This window comes from Schistosoma haematobium, chromosome ZW (assembly GCF_000699445.3).
Source record: "Schistosoma haematobium chromosome ZW, whole genome shotgun sequence".
NCBI lineage: Eukaryota > Metazoa > Platyhelminthes > Trematoda > Strigeidida > Schistosomatidae > Schistosoma > Schistosoma haematobium.
In genome coordinates this window covers 32871953-32891378 of record NC_067195.1, presented here as the reverse complement: position 1 = coordinate 32891378, position 19426 = coordinate 32871953, and the positions used below count along the sequence as shown (strand labels likewise).

The 19426-nt window shown below is 33.1% G+C and overlaps 1 protein-coding gene across 1 annotated transcript in view; it reads right to left on the bottom strand.

Annotated features, from left to right (window-relative positions):
• The window catches only part of ERBB2_1 (Receptor tyrosine-protein kinase erbB-2), a gene marked incomplete at its 5' end in the record, with an annotated part of 118466 nt that overhangs the window by 67256 nt on the left and 31784 nt on the right, over positions 1-19426 (bottom strand). The window contains 3 exons of the mRNA XM_012943434.3: positions 1012-1153; positions 2748-2860; positions 16226-16315. Coding sequence (XP_012798888.2) covers positions 1012-1153; positions 2748-2860; positions 16226-16315 — 345 coding nt within the window. The remainder of the gene's footprint in view (positions 1-1011; positions 1154-2747; positions 2861-16225; positions 16316-19426) is intronic.

Here is a 19426-nt window from a genome sequence, read left to right as displayed (position 1 = left end):
AGCTGATGAGGAAATTAAGAAAAGACATTTGTGGTGGATATGGCACATTGCGAAAATCATCAAACTGCATCACGAGGTAAGCCCTATATTGGGATCTCCAAGACAAAAGGAAAAGAAGCAGATTGAAGAACATATTGTGCTGAAAACTAGAGGGACATCAAAAGGGTGAATAAAACTTGGAAACAGTTGGAATAGAGAGCTCAAGGCATAGTTGAGGAATCCTAGTCGGCGATACATGTGCTAGTGTGTAGTAGTTCAGTCATTGATCCTGGCCAAGTGTCAAGTAAATTATCGAATATACCTCCAACTTCGTATGCTGGTGTGCTCAATATAAAAGCAACCATCACACTGATTGTTTTAAATGCCTTAATATTGTCTGTTTTTTTATTTAGTCCAACTGCCTGCAGTTAAACAAATAATAGTTATCAGAAGTTGAATACTTCGTGTACAAGATGTACATATTCAGAAAGACAACTGATTTATACCTGTACATAAAAGAGTGACTGTAAATACTGAGCATAATACTGTTATTTGAGCTAAGAATCGTTAGTCAGTGTACTTATCGACAACAATGTAGATGAGCAAACAGATGTAATAAAACTCTGAAGAGACTACTTGACTAAAGATTTAAAAAACAACCGTAGTATTAATCAAAAGTAAATTATTATATTCTGCATGACATGAATGCAAGCTGACAGTATTTGATATTTCATCATGTGAAATCCTATTATTGAAATAACCAAAAACCTGATACTTCTTTTGGACGGTAATAAAATATCAGGTAAGCAATGATTTTTAATCAAAAGTAATTCATACACGAAATATAGGAGGTAAGAGGACATTTGGTTAAACAACATTCCACAAATCTTAACTTATTTTCGATTACATTTTTTAGCGTGGTAAAACAACAGGTAGACACGATCGATAAATGAGAGTAAAAACAATAATGTTTAGTTGATTGTTGATAACTAATCATTTAATATCATCACAAAACTGATAGATTTAACGTACCTGGACATTTTTTAACACAAATGTCATGAAAGTTATATTTGAATTCTGGATTCGCAATAGTTCTACTCTCTTCTCGACTAACTATCAATGGTGGAGGACATTGTGATACACATTTGCCATCATTCATCGCATGTTTGCATGCCTAAGATAACCGAAAATTAGCAAAACAAATATTAAGATAAATTAGGTGAAAATCAAACTTAATCATGATTTCTACTTTTTTGTTTAGTAAAAGCTCGATTTTTCTCCTTATATCCTTCAAAATGAACACAATATTTACAATATATAGGATAAGATAATTATTTATTCGTGAATACTTTATGGTTTCATCACGAAAATGGCGAGAAATTGACTGATCATTTAACCTTGATAATATCACAAGATTAATTATATTTAGGGAGAGAGAGAGAATAACCATTTTATTTTAGCGGGAGAAATTTCTCAAAGTTGTGAATTACGAATTTCATAATCAATGCATGAAAACGAATTATACCTCGTTCTATTAAATGCTTTCATCACAAGGCGTGTGACCCGAATCACTTGGATATGCCTGAAATACTTATGATCATATTGCTAAAAGATAATTTATCTATTCTACCCGTTACAGTTACTTAGCAATATAGGCTTGTTAAAAACGAAATATATAAACCACTGGTTTGATAAATCGCATTTCAGAGTACCAGCTCATTTTCTGAATATTTTAAAACGTTTAGAGTTTAATATGTGATTCCACAGATAGAATGAAATATAAAAACTTTTGTTTTATCATCCTGTTTATTCATATCTCCATCCAATTAACCATTAAACTAAGATTTGAAACGTGGATGGATGAAGACTAGTATATCACGGTGACCTGTGTACAAGTAAATCGACAAATGAGTCAAAATGTAAAATTTAAATCTTGATTCTTTATAAAATTACCTTTGAAGACTTTTCATCGTCTATATCTTTTTAGATAAAAGACGAAAGGAGAGAAAAATGTACGTTTATCCCCAAATGTTCTCATATAACTGGTACTGTCAGCATTCCTCATATCAGTGGAATATCGTATTCATGTCTTCACACATCAGAATCTAAGACAACAATCTTTTGAGATACTGTATTAATCATATAATTGATCATCCAGCCTATGTATAACAGTTACACACCATTTTGACTCTACATTGCTCAGGGGTTTCATCATTATTCTATAGACTCTAAACGGTAAAGTACAAGGAAATATTGAGATAGAAGATTGCCTTAAAAGAGAACACTTTGACGCTATGATTTCAGTAAATTCACATGAGGAGCGAAGACAGATCCGCATGATGCACCTAAAAATCAGTAAACTTACATAACTAGTCACCAATCTGCAGAACTATCAATCGATTAAAGGTAACAAGGTTGAAACCCTATTTCAGAATCTTATTGAGCAGTTTCACAAATAAAACAATTTAAACTGTTCGCCAGCATATTAAATCACTTACCTTAACGGTACCATCGAAATTATTGGAGCATTTCCTTCAGCCCACTCTTGGGCTTCTGTCCTCACGTTAATATATTCTGATAGTGTTCTAGTAAATTACGATTTCAGACCGTGCCCTAATAGCACCTTATCACATTAGATTCCATTATTTACGTTCAGTCTCGTTCATCACAGCAGTAAATATAATATCAAATAAATAAACATATTACGTAAGAATACATGTAAAACTTTTGTTTTATTTGCTAAAAGGAAAGAAAACTATATAACTCACTCTACAATTGCCAGGACGAGTTTCGCATCCACCCAAGCATTCTTCCAGACACGGTTGTGTAGTCGCTCTACCACCAAGACAATAGTTATCAAGATTGTTAGCGCATTTCAGCACTTTGAAATGGAGAGAAGAAAAAATACAAACAGAAAGTGGAATAATTATATATACAATGATGGTACAATACACAAAGACAAGTGAACAATACAAAATGATTAGAGAAATAAGCAAACAAATAATAACTACACAATTTTAAGTAACTCTTTGACTGGGTGGAACTACTGACGGGGTAGAAAGTAGACTAAAGACAAATTATGTTTCGTAAAGACAGAACAGGAGTTAAACCATACACTTTTTAAAAATAAATTAGAGTGTTTAAGACTTGAATACACTATTTTTAAAAACACCAAATAATCGTCTAACATTCATAATTAATAACGCTAAGCAATATTAAAGGCTGAGTTGATGGGAAAGGTTATGCTATCAAAACTTACATAAGCTTTGGTCAAATTGTTACTTCATGATATACATCCTATGAACGGTAAATTGAAAATATTGTGTTGCAAAGAGCTTCTTCCGAGCTGCTTGTACCAATGATATTCCTTTCTCAAAGTGACTTTAACAGTTAGATTTCACAAAACGTTTTCGTTAGATTGAATGATTTAATTAAAAGAGAAGAGTAATTTGTCATTTTTTCGGCAACAGAATAAGTGCGATAAATGCGTTGACAGTACTGTTAAGGGGATTTATTCACTCAACTGATGGGCGTTAGAGAATCATTCAAGTACGATGAACAGAGGAAAGATTTAAATAACGAATTAATGAATTGTGCCTTAATATGCTAGTATTTCACTTTTTTCTACCTATTTGAAGTTTGGTGGATATGTTAACATTATTTACACTTGAGAATGCATGGATGTGTTCAATGGCAAATCTTCCTAGAGTAATCAACTTACTTTTCTATCTACAGAAGACTGTGAAGATAGTGTGAGCACAAAAGCTGCATTTGCTCATTTGCTTACCAATACACCATTAGTTGGTGATCAAAGTACTAACAATCCCAACCCCTGATCCTAAACAATGTAACAGCATTAATATACTCTTATTATTCATAATGCAAGCATTCATAGGAAATCTAATGAAATCACACTCCAGAAATGTCATCGTTTCAACACCCTAATTATTTGTAATTTGCGAATGCTGTGTTGTAACAATTAGTGCAACTACTGTTGAATTACTCAGTTTAATAAACCGTAAAATGTGAGTTATAATCAAATGATTATCTCCTATGTCCCAGTCGCCGAAATTTTGAAAATCATTTGTTGACGTCTGGTTAAAATCTCAAAACAGTGTAATGAATTTTATGCGATTGCAGAATAATAAATAAGAAGTTTCGTCCAAATTTGAACGAATAGTTTCACAATATTTGGGCGCCGAGTTAATGTGAGTCATTAAAGAGAAATAATATACATTTGTAAAGTCTCAGCGAATGAATTTTAAGTAAATCCAACGTTTCGCCTGGCAATCTGGTCCAAGCTTTTTCAAGGAAAATATCCTGAGATTTTACAAATATATATTATTCCTCTTTAATGACTCAGTGTAATGAATTACCTAATTAGATGATATATGGTTTTTGAATTCCACAGTTAGACATTGCGAAACAAGATGGAACTGGATTCTATTTAATGTTTGAATAAAATAAGCAGTAATTTACTAACATAATGAGGAATACAATGCTACACAGCAGTAAACAGACTTGATTTTATTTTCTAAAGAACATGGATTTTCTGATTTCTCAAAAGTTCACTCAGCATAAGGAATTCAGTTGGTACAACAAAACCCACAATATATACAGCTAGAAATCACCACTTATCAATGTAAAACCATGAAACCAAATGAATTGATGTACACAGTTCATTGGTTACTGTGTAACAGCAAATAATGATGTGCATTTTATCATTTTCGAGCAGTTCATGCTGCTTTTTCACAAGAAAATACACTATTTGACAACTTAGTTACAGATATAAGAACTGAATTAAAATATCAATTACTGGCCCTCTAAGTAAGTGAGTTAGGAGTACAGTGTGCCTATATTTAGAGTCGACTGACTTAATAAACAAATTACATTTTCAAAATTTTGTATATTTTCATTTTTCTTTTTCTTTTCGGTTTGACTTATATAAGGTAGGATATATTGTAATGGCTTTATTGAAATAGATTTGTGTAAATCACTATAATAACAATACGATTTTTTTACTAAGTCATTCTGAGACCAATGTATATTATTGATTCTTTGTGGAAGTAAATGATTATGGTCATTATCATACTGAGCTTGCATGAATACGTTCTAGTGATTTATAGTTATTTTACATAGATATCTCATAGCGTGAACTGATATGCAAATAAGTATATTGGTTTTTATAACCCAGTTAATAACTCAGTTAAAACTAAAGTAAGGTCTACCTTCAAGAATATAATTATTTGTGGTGTTAACCCAGTGTACTGAAAGTCAGTTAACATAAGAAAACTGGTTAAGATGATCAACAGGATAAAGTCTTATAAAAAATGTAGAATGATTAGTCCCATCTTATTTAGATAATATTAAAACATCCGTTTGGCTGCCATATTATATGTTCATTTAAATTTTAACAAACTGCGGTACGTTTCATATTGTTCATTATTTGCAAGCAACGTTTACAGAAGAGCAAGCATAACTTTTCAAGGACCACGTACGTAGAAAAAAAAATACATCAATAAGCAAAAAGAAAATGTTAGTGATTGAAAATTGGTCACTTAAACAAATACACCCGCCTGGTCCGAAATGGAATGTCATGATTATTAAACGTATTCAATTGCAATTTGTAATGTATTGTCGGAATCCGAATACATAGACAAGCTTCTATCATAATATGAAAATAAAAATGATGTGATTACACCAACCATCACACAGTACACATTGTCCACTAACCCAACACACATTCACTTACTTTCGTGACTTACAATTTCTTTAATCAATCATTAACAAATCCGTTGCATTCATTACATATTCGTCTTAATAAACTGTACATTCACAAAGGTCCAATTAAACATACCGGAAGAGAACAAACAACATGACAACTATGAACTTCCTACAATCATAACTACAATCACACAAAAGCCACCACTATTACCACCACCACCACTATTCACGTTAATATTGTTGTTATGTATTAACGCAAAACCATTACATGAAACCGATTATCGTAACTACAATAATGATAATCATAACAACAATAACATCGATCAGCGTCTCAATAATAATTACTTCGTTAGAAAATAGACTTCGCTTGTTTCTACAATCGGGTGTTTATATCTTCCTCGAATATGAGAAGTTATTTATTTCACAAAATAACATTTTATCTCGTCTATATTTCAAAGTGGTATTTTTTTCTAGATGGACAAGAATATGTTTAAAATTATTTGAAGGTTGGTTGGTTATGCTAACTATATATACTGGATTTAGGGTTTTACCAACATCTCGTTTTGAAAAAAATCAACCCTTTTTTTTCCAGAAAATTTTCAATTGACAGATTAGTCTAATTTATCGAAAGAATTTTGTAGGTAAGAGAATTAGCGCGTTACAATCTTAGAATTAGGGTTTCTCATTTTCAAATTTTTTATCAAAATAAAGAACTCATGATTATTTTCGAATGATTTGATGATTTATTAAAATACAAATCCGATAACTATCATCTGTTTTCTTGGATTAACTTTCATTTGCAGTTTCCCACAATTTAAAAAGCATATATAAATCATTTAGCATGACAGCGTAAAGTGACGTTAATTTCGAACTTAGTACGCGTTATTATTAAAAAATAGTTTATTATCATTAATTTTTGAGACGAAAGACCGATATCTGAAGACGACAGATGATATGTCGATGTAGTTATTACTAGTTATACAATTAATCATTCAGTTTTCTTTTAACATGGTTGATACTCTGCCTTTAACTTACACTTATTTCTGCATGTTCACCTTGTACTAAGGTAACATTAGCTAGTTATTTGAGGATGGAAAGTTTTGAAATTCGGGAATTAATGCTGATGGTATTTAACAGCTTCTTCTTATACGTATAACATACTCCACTTAACATTAAATTGGAGTTAATTTAGAGGTAAAACACTTTCGCAATAGCATTTCTCACAATCACCTGATGAGGATGTTTGCGTTTAAGTCTAGATTAGAAAAGAAGAGTACAAAGTTTCTATCGACTAATAAACTAAAATTTACATTGTTTGCTGAAAACCCATTATATATTGATTACGAATCACCTGACAGTAAACAACATCACAAGTAAACCCGTACTTATCAACCAGTCAACACGTTTGCGCTCATAAGCACATTTCTTAAAAATCTTTATTAATAGACCACAAACCATTCTTCATTTGTGTTTACGTTGGTACAACGTATGTGTATACGCACACAAAATACGCGCTTAGACAAAGTGATGGTCAAAAATATTTGAGTGAGACTAAATTAAACAATAAATCTACTTTGATTAAACAAGTTAGATTTTTTAAATTTAAAAATTAAAATTTATGTGATAAACATCTTTAAAATTTAGATTTTTTATTTTGAAAATTCCGCTTCTACGGTTTATTTTCATATAAATGATAATGTTAGACATTTTAAGTTGACAATCTTTCTTAATTTTCCTACAAACTATATGACTGTTTAAGTTTTGTTAGGCTTGTTGGTTGTGAGGACAATAATTGAATATTTTAAAGGAAAATGTTTATTCACTAATTAAAAAAAGTCTTCATTTGAGGGACTGAGATTTCTAACTAACAAAACATTACTTCGAAATCAAGAGTTTCCCTATCGTGGTGAAACAAAATTCATATTACGTAGTGAGTCTGTGGTAGGAAATTAAAAATGAGAAATTAGAAGTTGATAAACAAACCCACATCAGATGAATAGCAGGGGGCTATCAGCAGTCATCAACTTACTGAGAGTGTCATATTATATGACATGAATGCTTTATTTTAAATTTATAAGCAGTATCAGAAACTAATGAGATGTATGTAATTTAGCTATATTAATTTGCAATTAAGAATATATAGGCGTTCCAGATTCTACGGTTAACTGGAAGTAATGTGTACTTTTACAAACCGTTAGGATATCGCAATGTCAATACCACTTCAACCAACCAGTCAAATGTAGTGTGTTGCCCCGGCGAGCATGAACCACCGCAAGAACGACTGCTTTAAAGCGGGGACGAGTGTGGTGTGTGCTACTTATACTGACATAAGTAGTATATGATGTTAGTCGTGAACAGAAGGTCTGGCAGCAGAGAGACAAGAGGATCGAACAGTAAAGAACCGAAACAGAATGCAATTTGTATGAAAATGCAAAAGAATGAAGTCTGGGTCATTTTGAGGCAATTGATGGACATTTTGCAAATTAAGCATTTACTTTATGATTGTTAGATTTTATTAACAAGTTCTGTAATTGTATGTGGAATACATTCGATTTTCCCCACCCGTATTCTGTTCACTACCACTTCACCAATCGTGGAATATTCACAAATGACTGAATTATACATGAGAACCTATAATAGGATTTTATTATCTGTCACACTTATCTATTTATCATTGTACGCTGAAAAACAAGTTTTCTGCATACGAAATATCTGTTCCGACAAGAAATTCTTGACTGGAATAACCGGTATACTATAGTTAAATTATAGTCCAAGACATTGTTATCTAACGTATAGCGGCCTGCAACCTTATGTTATCTAACCTATGATGTAATCATTATGGTGAATGCACCGAAGCATCCACGGTCACTAGAGAAAAATTTGTGAAATATTGAATTTATAAGAAAGCAACTTGCAAAGAACTGTTCGGTTCTACTTTTTTTTCTAGGGGATCATTCACTAACTACTACTGCCTGAATTTTATTTAATATGACGTGTGAAAAATTGTTTAAACGAAGTACCAAAAGCTGTCGATTATTGGTTAAAGTGTCTTGTAAAACTGATCTGCCATGAATCATTCAGTAAGAAGCGGGAAAACTGAGAGTATCGAGAACTGATAAGTTTAAAAATTAAACATTTTAACATTAAAGAGCGTTTTTTTAAGAGTTTTGATAGGCCTTTGTTACAATCACACGCCTATTATTAAGATTTTCATAACAAACTGCATGGACGTAAAGCGCATACATAAATCTTGAATAGTTACTTCAGTATTTTACTCATATATTTTTGATTATCGAAAAAATTGCTTTCAGAACTTTTATATCTATCAAGAAGAAAAAAACTTCTAGAACATCACTAGGTAAAATGCCGTTTAGAATTGGACATAACTGTTTTTTTTTCGTAGATTCGCAGTTGACAATAATAGAATACGGTTGCTAATTTACGATATTATTTGAAGTCACTTTCATTTTGAAATACATTATTCAACAAACATCTGGTTATTCATAGGAATCATCATGTTTTCATTTTGATCCGCTAAACTACGTTTAGCGTCAGGAAACAGAAATGTGATTTATTTCAGTAACGCCTGTCTATTAGTGGCTGTTCTCTCTGAATATATGTAACTAGAATCCCAGAGAAAAAAGAGATATCGTGAAGCTTAAGGTAATAAAACTCCATCTGGAGTCCTTTTTAAGTTACTGCCCGTCCCAAGCCCGGATAAAAAAAGGAAGGTTAGGAATGGGGTTAGCAACCGTATCTTGTAAAATAGAATCTTGTTGAAAAAGCTAACCATCAAAATATCACAAGGTTGTGAGTAAGAAACCAAATCAAACCAACATCATATATTTCAGTTGTGGCGACAAACATTTGCATCAGTATTAATAGTTCACACCAGAAAACCGATGGCCAGTAAACGTTATTCGATCACATGTAAAAGATCAGTCGATAGATAAAAACAGGTGCGATGAAGAAACCTATCTTAGTGAGATAGCGAAAAGAAAAGTTTAAGTCAGAAGCTGCGATTGTTGAATCTTTAACTCAGACAACAGAGAAGTATGTAACTTCGATTGTTTACTAGGAATTTATTCAGTCCCACTAAAGATTATCCTTAATTGTTAGGATATCCAGTAATAACGGTTGGAGATAACAAAATGTATTTTGTTGTTTCATATAGTTCATCAGATTTCATGGACTCGTGGCACTTCCGCAACACATTTTGGAATTATTTAAGCTAATGTCCTAAATCATAGAAGTAAGTCACTAGATACTTTTATCGTATGATTGTTGTCTTTTTTACGTGTTCTTTATGTACAACACTTTCTCAGCTGTCTATTCATTAAAGCTTATGACTTGACTTTATTACTTGCTTTTCTAGATGCCAAATTCTCAAACAATTCTACTTGATATTACAAATGGGTTTTGATATTGTCCACCCACTACAAGTACTATTGTATGCAGTTCGCCCAAATGTCAATGACTTATCTACCACAAAACTGTCTTGTAAGATCTAAAAAATAAATCTATAGAATCTATAACTTATGATAGAACCATGTCAACAACCAACAGTTAATAGAATTCCAAACTACATCTTAGTGAAACAGAGTTTATCCATCTGTCTTTTAATGTTCTATAAACATGCGAGACTTACCATTTTTGAGAAATTTTCCGTTTACTTAGTGGATAAATGCTAAATGTAAGAGCGCGATTTCCATCAGAGGTTTTATTTCAAGTATCCACATTTGTCTGCTACGAAAACATCAGTGTAGCACATCCGAACACGTCGGATAATAGAAACATGTGTAGTGAGAGCTAGTGCTTGGAATGAAATTACCAGCAGAAGTTACACTCGCATATTGCAGCGCTCACTCATTAAATTAACAAAATAATTCTCGAAAGTGCCATATACCGCAAACTTATTGGACATTTAAAAATTGATAGACAAACTCACAAACGAAACTAATTGTTCTGCTTTCAATATTGATTTGACAAATTTTGGGTTAAAGTTTACAAATAAGAACAAATCAACAGTTTATTCGGTAAACGTTTTATCGTTTATGTTTACTTTCCAGTATTTAAAGATTTGTACAGAAAACTGGAAGTACACACACCCATTCATTAAAGCGAATATACGTATTTAATAAGGGTATAGACGGTCAGATATAAACACTAACATCAATGTCTAATTAGATATTTTGACAGTGAAACATGTCTATTCATGTTTGTCTAGTAAACATAATCAGGATTTTTGAAGTATAAAATAACAAACGCAATAATATTGATCAATTTGGTAGGATCGCAACGAACAACTATTTTCCTTCACACAGTAATTAACCGAAAAACAAACAAACAAAAATTGTAATTCATCAGTATCACAGTGACTTTTTAATAAAGGTCATGAAAATTCTACATCGATAAGTTATCTAGTCAGTTTTCACTAAGAACTTACATCGGCTTTCCTACACTAGTTGAATCTCTACAAGTAAATACACTGAGTAATCATTTTATTTAAACGAGCCACTTGTTGTTTCCAACACCTAATCAATAACAAAGAACCCATATCTCGATGCATACTGTTGTAATCAATAAAACAAAAGTCACTTTTAAGATGGTGGTTGGAGGTAGTCAACAGGAAACCCTGGACCCGGGTTTCGTGCTACTTATCAATGGTCAGTAAGGTGTACCTGCAATCTTTTGGGAACTGGTGCTCCCTGACGGATTCGATCCCATGTCACCCAGCTTCACAGTCAGAGACATTACCACCGGGCTATCCGGGCCGCGACCGACCTCCTGTAGGACTGGTCGATAGCATTCGATCCGCACTAAGAAGAACTTGACACATATGAAATTGATCACCACCCAGCGATCAATCAATTGTGATTACACAATGTAAATTGTTTTCCCTGTTAATCACTCCCACTTTAATGTAACATGAAAGAAATTTACATCATGAGGTATACGTAAAATTCTGTTTTCCCATTCAGTCAGTTATAGCAAGTAGCCGAAAAATTTATGATTTTGACCAAGCGTCTGTGAGTGACTTCATGAAACACAGTAAATGAGACTGATTTTAAGGCCTGGAATTATTTGGTCGGCTAATGACCTACAAATTCTGAACCCCATAATTTCAATTTTTAAACGAATTTCAGTTATGTTTATTCTGCGTAAAATATACAGATATTTTCTACCGTCACAATATTGCACACAGAGCTTCAAAGTATTATTATTATTATGAAAATCTCAGGAAAACGCTTTTCATGTCAATCTCATAAAATATTTGTTTTCACTAAATAGGTATTAAACATAACAGAGTCAACTGCGCTTGTCGATCATCTAGGGTTGCTCCCCGTCCGAAGCCGGGGTAATGGAAGAGAGATGAACATGGGATCAGCAACCCCGTCTCATAGAAAACAACCTTGCTAAAAAGTGTCAACCAAGATCAATCAAACAGTTACAGAAATGAGGAGATACAACTTGATGGTGCTCGAAATCAGTGAAACCCATTTGACCAAAGCTGAATTGAAAAGATTAGATTTGGGAGAGGTGCTGTCATATTCTGTTCACGAAATAGAAAATGCTTCACAAACTCTGTGGGTTACTCTGATGTTATCCAAAGTAGCACAAACAGCACTTCTTGGATAGGAACCTCATGGATCCAGAATCATCAAAGCATTCTTCAAAACAAAGAAGGGTGAATCGCAATGAATTTTATCTAACATTATGCATCCTCCAACGATATCAATGAAGAAGACAGAGATCAGTTTTGTGAGAGGCTGTAGTTGAACGTGGAGAAGTGCCCAGGAAATGATCTGAACATCCTGATGGGAGACCTAAACGCCAAATTCAGAATGGACAAATATAATGCAAATATAAGGAACGACATGAACTGGGAGAAACGAATTAGAATAGTGACAGATTGGTAAATTTATGTGCATTCAACAAAATGTTTATATACGGCACTACATTCCCCACAGCTCACAAATAAAGCTACATAAGTCTCACCAGATCACACTACACAGAACCAGATAGATCATATTTGCATCAACACAATATATATAAAGTTCATGGTAGACGTGAGAAAAGAGAGAGGAGTTGATATAGCTTCAGATCACAACCTGGTAGTTGCCAAGATGAAACTGAAGCTGAAGAAGCAATGCACGATTGTGGGAATATCATAACAAAGGTTTAATACAGACTTCCTTCAAAATACTGACAAATTCAATGAATTCAATATCTCTCTCTGCAAGAGGTTTCAAGCCTCACAAGCTTTATTCAAAGAGGAGAAAAGCTCTACGGGGAACAACTGGGAAGGGACAAAAGAAAAAGTAACTTAAGCATGTCAGGAGGTTCTGAGCATCATAAAGTATCATAATAAGGAATCAGTCTCTTTCGGAAACCTAGACAAGCTTCAGGAAAGGAAGAAAAAAGACTACAGCAATCACCAACAGTGGAACAAGAATAGCGCAAGTCAAAGCACTGGCCGAATACACAGAAACAAACAAGAAAGAAGAGCAGCATTGAAGCCAACAAGCAGAAATAAATGGAAAACTTGGTGGCGACAGCAGAAAAAGCTGCAAGAGAAGAAATTATCAAACAATTGTATGATATAACGAAAAAGCTAGCAGGGAAATATAGTAAGTGAGAACGACCGGTCAAAAAGAAATAAAGCAAACCAGACATTGCGATTCAACAACAGTGGAATAGGTGGGTTAAATAATCTGAAGAGCTCCTGGGTAGACCAATTCCACTGAACCCACCGGACAAAGAGGCAGCACATACAAATCTTCTTATAACCCTTACCCCACCAACAATCGCGGAAATCAGCATGGCCATTAAACAGACCAAGAGCGGAGAACTAGCATGATCGAATGAGATATCAACTGATGTACCAAAGTTAGATATAGAGCTTACTGCGAAAATGTTCCATGTTCTATTCAGGAATATAAGGGAGGAAGAACTAGTGTCGACAGACTGGAGAGAAGGATATCCCATCAAGATATCAAAGAAGGGAGATATGAGCAAATGTGAAGACTTTAAAGGCATCACACAACTGTCAGTACAAGGAAAAGTTTTCAACAGAGTGTTGCCGAATCGGATGAAAGATTCAGTAGACGCTCAGCTTCGAGATCAGTAGGCTGGATTTCGTAAGACTCGATCGAGCACACACCAAATCGCGACACTACAGATCATTGTTGAACAACCAATTGAATGGAACTCGTCACTATACATCAAATTACATGACTATGAAAAAGTGGTTGACAGTGTGGATAGGAGAACCTTGTGAAATCTGCTTCATCATGGTATGCCTGGTAAGTTCGTTAACATTATACGGAATTCATACAAAGTAGTCGTGCAAGGAGGTCATTTAACAAATGCATTCAAAGTGAAGACTGGTGTCAGACAAGGCTGCTTACTCTCGCCCTTCCTTTCACTTTTGGTGATCGACTGGATTATAAAGGTCTTTCGCATCTTAAGAGAAACATGTGATACAGTGGAAACTTCGTACACAACTAGACAATTTAGACTCCATGGATCACCTAAATCTTGTATCCCTTGAACTCCAACAAATGAAAGTGAACACAACCGGTGCAGCAGCAGCACATGCAGAAGTGGGCCTCAACATACACCAGAGAAAAACCAAAATATTCAAATGCAACACACAGTTCATCAACCCAATCACACTTGATGAAGAAGCTCTAGATAAGGTGGACACTTTTACGTACTTGGAAAGCATCAATTATAAAGAAAGAGGATCTGATACAGATGCACAAGCAAGGACACCACTCTTACAACTGAAAAACATCTGCAACTCAAAGCACCTGTCAGCCAACACACAGGTCGGAATTTGCAATATATACAAGACGGTTCTATTGTACGAAACTGAAACTTGGAAGACTACTATAACCATTATCAAAAAGGTGCAATCTTTTAGAAACTGTGGTCTATGCAAGATACTCCACATCCGTTGGCCGCATATGATCAACAACAACCAATTGTGGAAGAGAACGAACTAGCTTCCAATTGAAGAGGAAATTAGGGAAAGGCATTAGTGATGGATAGGATACACATTTCAGATATCATAAAACTGCATCACGAGGTAAGTTGTTACTTGGAATCCTCAAGGATAAAGGAAAGGCGACAAATCAAAGAACAGATTGCGTCGGGAATAGGAAGCAGACATCAAAAGAATGAATAGCACCTGGAAACAACTGAGAAGTATTGACAGAGTTTGATAGATAATATTGTTGGAAGGCCTATGCTCCTGTACGATGAGTAACAGGAATAAGTGCATCAGTCTGTTTTCTGGTATGTGCCACAACTTCAGTCGAATATAGTCCTGTTTGTCGTTGAACTCATGGTTACAAGTCAGTAGAGGTCGAAATCTGAGTATGAAGGTTAGAACTATTTTTTAAACGGTTTTTTATGTTTATGAACATTCACACCTTTAAATAATGATAAAGTTTCCTACTTTTCAATTTCAGATCACTAATGATCTACGTGTGACTGAAAGAGGTTTGTACTAAAAGATACTGATGACGCAATGGGGAGTAACCCGATCACTGATTAGAGAGTTCTATTGCGTGTTTTGTTATTCGTAGGATTAACAAGAGGATATCAGATTTTAGTTTTAGTGAATTTTAATGTGAAACTCCAGTAGTATGAGTTATTAAGTAGTTTTCTTATTCAGGTTACACATACCAATGTGTATTTAAAGGCTACAGTACTGTGAAATCAAAAGTAATGTGCTGTTGAATAATAAACTGATCTCAAACTTAAGTTGGCTATTTCTTACAACTTTAAAAACCTGAATTCTTACTACATCTTCAGCCAATGATCTAATTATGGTATTTGTTTTCTAAAAGATTCTTGTTTTAATTAGTCAGACTGAACTTTACTTACATTTTCACTCATTATTAGCATGCTAAAGTGAAAATCTAGCCAACAGTTGTTATCTTAACAACTGCTAGATTGTTTATTATTTAAAATGACCATATAATAGGTGTTCATATGTAAAATAAAATAGAAATTTTAAATAGCTAGACTAAGAGAAATGACACAATGTGATTTGTAGGATGTTTTTGAGAGAAAAGAAAACAAGCGCTAAGTTTTTCCCTAATCATACGATTTGTGACTGTGTCTGTTAAAAATTAGCACAGTGATCACGTGAAAATCGTGTATTAAATTGAAGAACATTCAGATGCCATAAAATTGCTTGTAGTTTATTAAAGGTGAATTTTTGTGATCACTTATGTTATCGATGTTAATTCAGTCAAGTGGAATCTGATTATTTTAAGTTTGTTGGTGATACCCCAGTACGGTTTGCAAGAACACGAAGAATCATGAGAGACAAATACCACTTATACCAAAATTAAGGTTCACTTTAAGTAGACGTATATGCTGGGTGTCATTCAGCAGAATATGTGACTCAAAATGAATTGTGAATGAATTACATTGTTTAAGTTTATTGTAAAACAAATAACTGATATTTATTTCTGAAACTGTAGGGATGAACTGGTATGCTTACTTTTTTGACACATCTCAGGCTTTGGACCCCAGCAATAGCCTCGTCCATTTACCACAGGACAGGAACCATGACAGGAATGTTTGGTGCGATCTGTAAGTAGAAAAGTAATCGAAAAGACAGAATTGAAAATAACGTGTTCTAAAAAAAACTTCCGACGAGAATACCCTGTATTATGCTTTTTTAAAAGTTTACTGTGAACAAATTTCAGAATCAACAACTTAGTATTCACTGTTCAACTTTGAAATCACTATATACTTATATAAAACAATATGGAAAGTGTAACTTAGCCATAACACATGAAAGATTGATAAACTGGAAGTGTGAATAGACTGAATTAGCATAAAAATTACAAAAACACTTTGCTGATAGCACCCAACTCAATTCGATTCAATACACAATCTGTTAGTTTTATAAAAGTATTGTTTTCATTTGCTAACAGTATTGATTGGTAATTTAAATATACTACTTAAATCAGTCTAGTCAGACTGTAATTTCAGTAGAATTTTATAGCGACTTCTTTGAAATTAGTATGAATACTACAGAACACTTTGTAATTTATCATCTAGCAAGGCAAATTTTACCAAGTGATAAAAAGTCTCTATAGACTGGTAAATTCAATGTTCAAAAACGACTTGCTAACTTTCTAAGTTATCATATAGTTCAGTTCGTATTGCTGGCTTTGGAATTCAAATAATCACTTATAAAATCACAAGATTGTGATTTATTTAACACTAGATTCTGGGAAAAACTTGAAAAACTAATATCTAACAAGGATAGGATTACTGTTTCATCGAGTAAACAACGTAAACAAGGTTTTTTCTTCGGATATTCCTGATTGACTGAAATGCTTAAATATATTCACAGAAACCACAAGAAGTCGAAAATGAATTTAGAAATATTCCAGTTTGGTTAGAATTTCATACAAAATGTCGCAAACATACTAATACTCCGTGCATCAGAAACTTTCATAATTGAAATGATAAACGATTAATTAACGTCACATCTTGAAATCATTTAAATGATTAGTTCTACATAGCTTATTGTCAACGGACCTAAAAGATGAAAAATATCTCTGGGGTTCAATCTTACAATACCCGAACATGCTGAAAATATAATTAAAGCTGAACCCAGATACGTTTCATGCATATTAGATCATAACCATATAATAAATTCATGATTGTGTGAAAATTAAATGGTGCGACCAACTAGACTCATATCTGATTATTTAAAACTGACATAACCCATTAAGCTAAAACTCTTGAATTTAACTTTTAAAGTTTATATCACTTGAAGTCTTCAAATTAAATCTACAAAAAATATTTTTTTTCACTCAGTATTGGAAAATGGTCTCTTTCTAATTTATGAAATAATATAACGTGGTAACGAAACACGTATTTGTGTAAGAGGCCTGTTGGAACTGTATCAAAGAATGACTTTAGCTATATAAATACTTAAAAATTGTCTCACTTTTGACATGGCTGAACTTCGCTGGCCATGGCATCTTTGGAGAATTCTAGTCATTTCTATCCGATGTTAGTCACTAGTTAGTAATAGGTGTTATTAGTATAGAAGGGTTGTGAATAGTGTCCAAGTTAAAGACAGATACCAAGAAGAGTAAGATGTCCAATGCTTCTAGATTTCCTATGGTGGTTTAGATAGGATTAATCTATAAAGACTTTGTTCATGGACTTGATATCGAGCTTGGAGACTGGCGATACTAATCTGTTGTCCAGATTGAAGCAAGTCAAGCGAGTGCCAAACTTTTGTTCAGTTAACTGTTCTTGTAAAATGTTATGTCTATTTGCATAGAATGCTTGCAACTGAATTTTTTTCGATTGTTTATTAGAGTTAAAAATAATTTGAATAGAAAATAAGAGAGAAATAGAAAGGCAAAGTGAAAAACGATTTATGTAATAGGACAAATGATTGAAGACTGAAAGTAGATCAAGAGAGTATTTATTCCAAGTGGACAATGTTAAGGATGAGTAAGTAAAACAATTTTCGAAATTCATTACTGATAATGAAACGCTTTATTGCTTCGTTACATTATGTTGAAAGAAAATATTTTGTTTTTTATTGAGAATTTCGATAGTGACATGACGTGATATTTATCAAATGTGTATAAAAATGGTAGGAAGTATTGAACTAGTTCAGATAGTTTTGTCTTATATATGGGATAAAACTATTAAATTTCTATCATGAACGTTATTATCCTAACCATTATTATTTACTAATTAAAAAATGTGTGAGTTAGTAATAATAAATATATTCTTGGGATATAATAAGAATATAGTTATTATCATTAACTTTCTACAAAATGCTCAATTTATTTGAAAATATAAGGTCCAACCTTGGCATTGATACCTACACAACCATTATATGTGAGTTACTTGTTAAAGCTGCTTTATGTTTCCAAATAGTTTTTGCTTAGTGTTGAGAAGTCAATTCTTAGGTCATTCGTTAGTAGATTAAGTGTGCTCAACTGTGATTAACGTATCACTGAAACTCTACTTTGGAAATCACTGATAGTTGTTTACAACCGTGATAAGTTATGAATACTGGTTTGAATTCCACATTTTTGTACAGTGAAAAACTGAACAAATTAAAGCCTTTATAATTCGATAGGCTGGTAGATAGTTAAATGATTTGATACCAGTTTCAATGTCAATTTTCTAAGTTGATAGTTACCTGTTTCCAGTCAGCCTCGAATCTGAGAAGCTCAAAATGAAACAACATACAAATTAAGACGCAGGACGAGAATTTAGGGAAGTCTTATTGCAATGTATTTCGGTCTTCTGAATACAGTGATTTAGGTATGTTCACATCACTAGTACAACGGATAACTTTTAATTAATTCTAAGAAATAATCACTAGCTTACAGAGAATAGTAGGTATTCTAGATCTACAATAAATAGTGCATTTTTGCAGCTTACCAATAGTGAAACGTTTGAACTCGTAAACTTTAAAACTTGACGTTTTAATGTAAACCAATCTTTGATTCAATACTTATTGTTAGTATGAATACTAATAAAAAGTTTTCTCCACAGGTATTAGATTGGAACAGTATAGAAAGATAGAGTCATTTAATACAGTTGTAAACTGTGAATCTTCGTTCGTACCTGACAAAAGCAATAAATCTAATCAACAAACAAAACTGAGACGAATAAATAAATGAGAATTAGTAGTGTTCTGTTGATTGAA